At 58.4% G+C, this 8,398-nt stretch overlaps 1 protein-coding gene across 1 annotated transcript; it reads right to left on the bottom strand.

Moving 5' to 3' along the window:
* Positions 1-393: 393 nt before the first annotated feature.
* SNAI1 (snail family transcriptional repressor 1) lies at positions 394-4,052 on the bottom strand. Its single transcript, XM_086760700.1, has 3 exons — positions 3,970-4,052; positions 2,824-3,327; positions 394-1,614 (listed from the first exon to the last, which is right to left on the bottom strand). The coding sequence occupies exons 1-3, from the start codon at positions 4,046-4,048 to the stop codon at positions 1,433-1,435; spliced, it is 765 nt and encodes a 254-aa protein (XP_086616826.1). The 5' UTR covers positions 4,049-4,052; the 3' UTR covers positions 394-1,432.
* Positions 4,053-8,398: the final 4,346 nt, after the last annotated feature.

Raw genomic sequence — 8,398 nt, 5'->3', positions numbered from 1 at the left:
AAGCCAGCATCCAACTAGGCAGGCTGTGGGAAAGCCCTTGCACTTTCCCACATGGAAAGAGAGAGATCCATTGCACTCCCAGCATCCTGATCCCCCCAAGCATCCTAATGCCCCCCCAGGATCCTGATCCCCCCCCAACATCCCAATCACCCCCCAGCCTGTGTCATCGCACAGCTGCCCCAGCCCCAGCGCTTTGGCAGGAACTGACTCAGCTTGCCTTTTCCTCTCCCGAGAGGCAATCACTGCACAGATTGCCTCGCCTGAATGCCACTCGCCATTCACCTGCAGCTAGAGGCCCGGAGTACAGGGTGGGAGCAGAAGCTGAGCCCAGCACCCAGGTCTCCACAGCACCCCCCAGCCACCACTGCGTATTCACCCTCAGCACCCACAAAACCCTATTATAAATTAACCATTTTATTGAATATCAATAAACTGTATATAATTATATAAAAAGTTTCCTCAGTACAAAATTGTGGCACAAAAATATAAATACCAGTGTACCTTTGAAATGTAAACATCCTCTTTGTAATGATTCCATGAAAACAATGTCCAAAGAAAGATGCATTCAGGAGGCACCTGTCAATACCCATAAATAGGGCTTTTGGCACACACCTGTCGATGGGCAGCCTTGGGACAGGCCACCATTGTATCGGCTGACAAGTGCCTGCTATTAGTCACAGTTCTCTTGAAAAGCAGTTGTTAAGAGTCATATTAACAGGTGCTTGAGTGCATAGCTGCTCTGTAAACAGGGTTGGTGTTTGAAATGGCTACCCGTGCCTTTTATGGACACTGTTAATCTCGCAGGCATTGCAAATTGTCATTGTGCTGGGGGAGAAGCAGCTGCTTCACAACTACTGGGATACTGTATTATTGCATAGTTACACCTTCTACAGGCGGCCTATATACACTCGGGGCAGGGGGGGTAACATTTTGTCCTTCATTAAAAAAAATATTGGTTCTTAAAAGTTACCAAGTGGTTACAGTTTAAAAAAAAAAAAAAAAAAAAATCAAACCAAAAAAACCCCAAGCCCCCGAAGCTACATGGTGGCAGCGTTTGATGCCGGCAGAGGGGCCGGGGCGCAGGTCCAGCCCTGCAAGGTGCCGAGTGCTGCGGGAGCGGGGGCACCTGCTGAGGGGCTGCAGGCTCGGGGCTGCGCCCACCCGAGTTTCACCCACTCTCTTTGCCACCCACGCTTTGCACCGGAGTCCAACCCTGCACCCTCGGACGCCGGGACGGAAGGAGGGTCAGGGCCTTTGCATCACACAGGAGGCACCGAGCGAGGAGCGCGAGGGTCTGGAGAGACGGAGCGGCCGCATCCAGCCCGGCGCACGCCGCGATGGCGACGGAGGAAGCTAACTCCTACAGAAACTAGTTCGAATATTGGTCTTTTTTTGGCGTGGTGAGAGGCCTGGGGGAATGGAGTCGGAGTCCTCAGCGAGAGCCGGAGCAGCCCGTCTCCTCGTGCTTGTGGAGCAGGGACATTCGGGAGAAAGTCCGGGAGCAGGTTTTGCACTGGTACTTCTTTACATCTGAATGGGTCTGCAGGTGGGCTCGGAGATTAGAGCGGTCGGCGAAGGCCCGGTTGCAGTGTGTACAGGAAAAGGGCTTTTCACCTATGGAACAAAGAGAAAGGCTCCCAATTAACCAGTGCATCAACACACGGCGAATATCAAAGAAGGAGCCATTCATTAGCCAAAGTTTGCGAGGAGCATAGCGAAAAGCAGCGCTGGCCGTCATTGTTCGGAGGGAAAGGCCGGCAAGGTATGTACAGCGTTCACGTCGGGAAAAGCCGAGTTGGGAATTTCCTGCTCCCAGAAATACCTCTCCTACGAACCACGGCCAATTAATGCTGGGAGCATCTGCAAGCAGCAAGGCAGTTGCACGTACAAATGAAGACGCACACTTCATCTCCCACCCGCAGCCGAGCGAACCGTTTGCAGAGAGGCAGGACAGCCAAGCACTGTGCATTAATTATATCATCGCTGTGTGTTAATTATATCATGGCAGGCAGCGGCTGGAAGGCGCCAGCCGGGGGTGAGCACAGCTATTTCCTCTGCCGAACTCCACTCTCCCCCTTCTCCCGCCCGGCTCGCATTGAAAAGCCTGGCCAGGGCGAATTCCTCCCAGAAAGACTCTTTTGGAGGAAACAAATGCCTATGCTCAATTTGGAAAGCACAATTAAGTCTTCCCGGCTTCCTTCAGCCATCATCTTTAGTACGTTAAAGAGGGTGTGAAATCAGTGCCAAGTAACAATTACACTGTCCCCGCAGCCCCACAAAGGACGCTCGGGAGACGCATTGTGCGGGCGGCCGGGGCGGTGGGGTGGGCTGCAGCTGCGGCACGCAGACCCGCAACCAACAGGTGCAGGGGGCAACCAGCCCCGCACCCCCAGCACCTGCCTGCGGGCCGAGCTGAGCCGGGCTGCGTTTTGAGCCAAGCAGTGGGCTGGAGGCCACGGTGGTGGGCAGCCGGATACTGCCCTGGCTGGGGAGCCCTTGGCACAGGCAGGGAGGGATGCCTCGAGTGCCCCAGCAGTCTCTTAACCCAATTTACAAAACAGAGCCAAAGCAGGGCAGATGGGCTGGCTCGCAGGACGCACACTGCCAACAGCAGCAGCGCAGATTTACAAACCGGGCCTTGACCCTGCGCCTGGCTCCAGCCAAGAGGATATTTAAAGGACATTTTAGAGAGATGTGCCAAGGGGATTTGGGAAGCCCTTATCTTCCCAGATAACACTCGGCCTGCCGATTCGCTGGGGACCACAGAGCTGGGAAGCGGGAGGCGATAAGGGAGGGAGGGAGAGGGGTGAGAGCCGGAGTTACCGGTGTGCGTCCGGATGTGGCCCTGCAGCAGCCAGGGCCGGGAGAAGGCCTTGCCGCACATCTTGCAGACGCAGGGCAGCGTGTGGCTCCGGATGTGCATCTTGAGAGCCCCCAGGCTCACATACTCCTTCTCGCAGTACTTGCAGCTGAAGGATTTCCTGGCCTGGGTGTCGCAGTGCAATTGCTTGTGCTTGGAGAGCCCGGCGAAGGTGGAGTACGCCTTGGCACACTGGGCGCAGCGGAAGCGCTCGGCGGCAGCGGGGGCCGAGGCTGGGCTGGGGGGCCCCGAACTCTTGCCTTCATCTTCCTCACTGGAGAGTGTGGTCAGGTCCAGGGCGGGGGTCGTGCCCCCCGCTGCCTCGCTGCCTGGGCCACCCGGGAAGAGGCTGGAGAGCAGCCCCGCGTCCCACACCAGCGGTGGGTAGTAGGCACCGGGGCCCAGCACCTCGGGCGGGGGGATGACAGGCAGCGGGCACGTCTCATACAGCAGCGGGGTAGCCAGCACTGCGGGGAGGGGGGAGACACAGCGCTCAGCGGGGGTCCGATGCCCCCTGTGGGAATGGGGGCGAGGGGGCCCCGGTCCACTCCCGTGGGGTTCCCCACTCAGGGGAGCAGGGTGCCCAGCCCACCCCCGGGGTTCCCCCACCACCCCCGGGGCAACGAGACCCATCCCGTGGGAGCACTACACCCCACCCCGGAGCTGGAGGAGCAAAGGGACCCCAGCCCACCCCGGGGTAAAGGAGACCCTATCCCACGAGGGCTCGGCGCCCCTGCCTACCCTGCTGCGAAGGACGGGGCGAAAGGGACCCCGCATCCCTGCTTCCCCCACATACAGAGCTCCTCGCACACTCGCGCCCACCCCGTGGGGAAGCTCCCGGCGCTCCCGCCCACGCCGGGGTACCAGGGAGCGGCTCCACATCCCGGGACACGGGGAATCCCGCGCCGCGCCGCGTCGTGCCCCACCCCACCCCACCCCACTCCACTCCACTCCGCCCGAGATGCATGAAATTGAAAGAAAACACCCCCGCACCCCTGCAAAAAGTCGGTAACTCGCTCCCGCACGGAGACGTGAAGCGATCCCGCCCCGCTCCGCGGAACGCCCCACGCGCGTGGCGTGGCGTGGCCCGCCACGCGCCGTCCACGCACCGGCCTGGCTCTCCAGCTCGCTGTAGTTGGGCTTCTTGCTGGCCGAGAAGTGCTTCTTCACTAAAAAAGAGCGCGGCATCTTGCAGCCCCAGCACCACCACCTGCTGCGGGGCGGCTGCGCCCGTTAATATGGACCCGGGGGCGGGGGCGGGAGGCGGTCCGGGCGGTGCGGGGCCGCCCCTGGGGCCCGGAGCCAATGGGCCGGGCGGGGGCGGAGCGGGGGCTCGGCAGGTGCCTGGCCGCACTGCTTGGGGGGGTGTCCACGGAGCTGCGTTCAGTGGGGCGACCGCGCTGCCTGCCCGGGTCCCGGCGGAGAAACCGCTGCTGCTGCTGAAGACGAAGATGACGACTCTTTAGCAGGGTCTGCTGTGACAAGAAAAGGGGTAACGGTTTTTAAAATAGAAGGAAGCAGATTCAGAGTGGACATAAGGAGAAATTTCTTTACACTGAGGATGGTGGAACACTGGCACAGGTTCCCCAGAGAGGTGGTGGATGCCCCATCCCTGGAAACATTCAAGGCCAGGTTGGACGGGACTCTGAGCAACCTGATCTGGTTGGAGATGTCCCTGCTCTTTGCAGGGGGGTGGACTGGATGGGCTTTAAAGATCCCTTCCCACCCAAAACATTCTGTGATGGTGAAGCCATTTCTGGTTTCTCTCCAGACAGAGAGAAAGCAGGGGCAAGGAGGGAAGCAGGGGCAAGGAGCCACACGACAGACCCACAGCCTCTGTGCCCAAGCCGGGGAGACCTGCAGCAGTGGGGCTGGAGGAAGGCTGAGCAGGTGATCTCCAGGCCCTCCACGTGTGGCTGTCCTTGTCCCAGCCCCACTGCTGTGGACGGCGGTGCAGGTTAGGGTGAGCCTCCACTATGCCCCGCTGCTCCAAAGCACAGCCTGGTATGGGGAGCACGCTTTGCCACAGGTTATTAATCCTCTGAGAAGTGGTAATGACTTGTGGAGGAGTGAGACGGATCCAGCACAGCCCTTGCTGGCTCTCCACCCTAGGCAGGGGTCAGGAGCACCTGCCCAGACATGCTTCTCCCTTCTGCTGGGCAGGTTTCAGGCAGCACAACCTCCCCTCCGGTTTTCTTCCCTCCTGCCTCCCCCTGTCTCCTTCCCCACAGACACAGCAGCATGGGTCAAACAGCCCCAGCGAGGCACATGGTCCCTTTGGCTTTCCGCTCCCCAGGGGACATGTGCCCACAGGAAGGTGCCCAGGCCTTGCCAGCGGATGCTCAGGGAGCGGTGAGCAGAGCCAGAGCCATCCCCACAGCCTGGCAGTTAAAAAAGCTCAGCCCAAGGCTTCCAGCTCGCCCCATCCCTCCGGCTCACGTGGGGATTTCCCCGCTGGAAGGGCTCAGGGCACGGTTCCAGCCACCTGCTGCAGGAGCTGCTCAGTTCCACGCCGGGACAGCTGTCGGCAGCAGGCGGCTGCAAGAGGAGGAGGAACAGGACCTGCTGGGAATGCTTTCTTGCTCTCAGCCCTGCCACCCAAGAAAACGGCTCGTGGTGCCGGGCCACTCGTGACTCACCCATCACACACCGCTCTGCCAGCCCCCGGTGACCACGTTACTGTTTAGCCACAACCCGCACGAAATGCAGAAGTGGGGAGCAAAGCTTTCCACTGCCACGGCTGCAGTGCAGGGCTCTGAGCTCCGTCAATCTTTCCTCGGGACAGGAACAGCTTGGAGAGCTTGTCCGGCCAGCCACACGCCGTCCTGCGGAGACCAGATGCCTTAGCAAACTTCCCCTTGCAGCCACGTGCTCTGGAGCTGGATCCATCCCTCTGCTGCAGAACTGGCTTTCAGCAGGTGTCCACCTGCACAGCTCATCCCCGGATCAGCCTGAAGTTCAGGGGAAAATGCATCCCAAAGGCCTTGAGGGATGCAAGTCACAGAGGCCAGGTCCACCCCATTTCTTGTGGGGCTCCAGAGGCGCAGCACCCCGCAGTGCAGGGGGCAGCGGGCGGGTGCTGGTGCAGGTGCCCCCCCGCTCCTCCACCTGCCACGGATGTGGTTACACAGGGGACACTCATACAAGGAACCCAATTAGGTGTTTTCTTTCAAGAAGCAAAACCTGCTCCTCTGTTCTTCCTGATATGTTAATAATCAGATCTGTTCCAACCACTGTGCATGAAAAAAAAAAACTTGCATGTGCTAGAGGAAAAACTGAGATCAAGGGAGAACTACCCGACCTGCCGGTGGGCCAGCAAGCTACGGGACAGAGTGCAGGAGACCAGGGGGGACGGGAAGCTCTGCAACGATTCACGGGCTGGAAATAGCAGTGGTTTCTCAGCCGTCCCACCCTGCACCAGAGCACGGGGCTCCGGCAGCTGCTGAGCCCCAGGGGGACAGAGCAGCCCTGCCACCAGCCCCAGTCCCAGACCCCCGTGGACTGGAAAGGAGCTCGCAGGCACACACTAACCACTTCCAGAGTGGCAAGTCTGCTGCAAATTCTTGTTTTTACCTTCTCCGGCCCCACGGCTACACAAAGCACCCGAAATATCCTGGTGCAGAGCACAGCTCCTGCCGCCAAGAGAGGCTGCGATGGGGCGGCGGGCAGTTCTGGCCACGACGTGTGGGGGCGAGAGCTGCACCCGCGCTGCCAGCCCCTGAGGGGGTCGGGGAGCCCGACGGGGCCCGGAGGTGCGAGCCCCGTGCTCTCCAAAATGCAAGGCCTCCCTCTGCCGTCGGCAGCCGCCAGCGCTCCGGCTGCTGGGGCCACCCGCGTGGGTTTGTCTCCGTGCGCTGCCGCCGTGCGGGGGAACCCCACTGCACGGGGGTGTGCGGTTCATCGCACGTTGTCTCTGCCGCTCCTTCCTCCTCACGGGGAGGACTCCTCACACTCTGCCCCTGCTCCAGCGTGGGGTCCTTCCCACGGGAGACAGTCCTCCATGGACTGCTGCAGCGCGGGTCCTTCCCACGGGCTGCAGTTCTTCACAAACGGCTCCAGCGCGGGTCCCTTCCACAGGGTGCAGACCTCCAGGAACAGACTGCTCCAGCGTGGGTCCCCCGTGGGGTCACAGCTCCTGCCAGCAAACCTGCTCCAGTGTGGGCTTCTCGCTCCTTGGGGCCACAGCTCCTGCCAGGAGTCGGCTCCAGCGTGGGCAACAGCCTCCTTTAGGCATCCACTTGCTCTGGTGTGGGGTCCTCCGTGGGCTACCGGGGGACAGCCTGCTTCCCCGTGGGCTGTAGGGGAATCTCTGCTGCGGCACCTGGAGCACCTCCTCCCCTCCTTTTTCACTGACCTTGGTGTCTGCAGGGTTGTTTTTCTCACAAATTCTAACTCCTCTCTTCTGGTTGCAGTTTCTCTTGCGCAGTTTTGTTGTTGTTTTTTTTTTCCCCCCTTCCCCTTTCTTACCTGTGTTATCCCATCACTGGTGAGCTCAGCTTTGACCAGCAGCAGGTCCATCTTGGAGCCAGCTGGCATTTGCTCTATGGGACATGGGGCAAACTTCTGCCAGCTTTGCACAGAAGCCACTCCTGTGGCCCCCCTGCTACCAAAACTTTGCCAGGCAAACCCAATATGGCATACTAAAACAGCTCCCAGAATCTCCACTGTATTATTTTTTTCCCAAAGCCCAGGTAAAGACAGAAGAGATGTGAGAAGAACAAAAAAGAAACCCAGGCCTATAGTGATGACACATACTGTCACTAAGCTCCGAGTATTTTCTGGAGTTTTGGGGAAGGGGGGGAAGGTTTCCATAGTCTTTTTTTTTGTATTACCTGGAGAATAACGTAGTTTACCCATAAAAAATTAGTTGCTTTTGAAGAATGAAGCAAGGACTAATGCAACCATGACATGAAGCTCTGCATTAGAAAAACCAAACAAAAATGCACCCCCAAAACAGGCAAATGCATGGCTGTCATTTTTAGTATATTTAAACCAAGAAAAGCTTTAGGACTGTGAGCACATCCCTCCCTCTGCTTTTCTGTGACTTAACATAACCTTGGTGTTGCGCGAGAGGTTCATCCTTGTGCTGGTCTTACCAGTGGCTATCCAGTATAGCTGGCCAAATGCCTCAGAGCAAATCTGCTGTGCTTTTGTCAGTCAGGTGACACGAGGACCCAGAATATACCATTAATGCTTCATTATAGATGAGATCCTTTACAAGATCTCATCACCAGGGTGCAAGGAGACCAGGATTTATTGCTGTAATTCCAGATGAGGAGATGCCTTTGTCTGATTTATCAGACCTATTAAGGACAGTCTTTGATCCGAGACAGATTAATTTAAAAAACAGCTCACCTGCAAGCTTGTCTCCTCCCATTCTGTCCCTCTCCTGTGCTAATTGTCCTCCTAAGGCTGACTCCCCGTGCCAGACACAGGGAATTTCACAGGTTGGAGGTGGCCCGATTGCATTATCGCCAACAATGGGTACTTGGCATTTGCTGGAGCTACCAGATCAGCTGCTGATGAGGCGAAAGCAGC

The sequence above is a fragment of the Chlamydotis macqueenii genome, chromosome 16, assembly GCF_036417535.1.
Source record: "Chlamydotis macqueenii isolate bChlMac1 chromosome 16, bChlMac1.mat, whole genome shotgun sequence".
Taxonomy (NCBI): domain Eukaryota; kingdom Metazoa; phylum Chordata; class Aves; order Otidiformes; family Otididae; genus Chlamydotis; species Chlamydotis macqueenii.
This window is presented reverse-complemented; position numbering and strand designations above follow the sequence as displayed.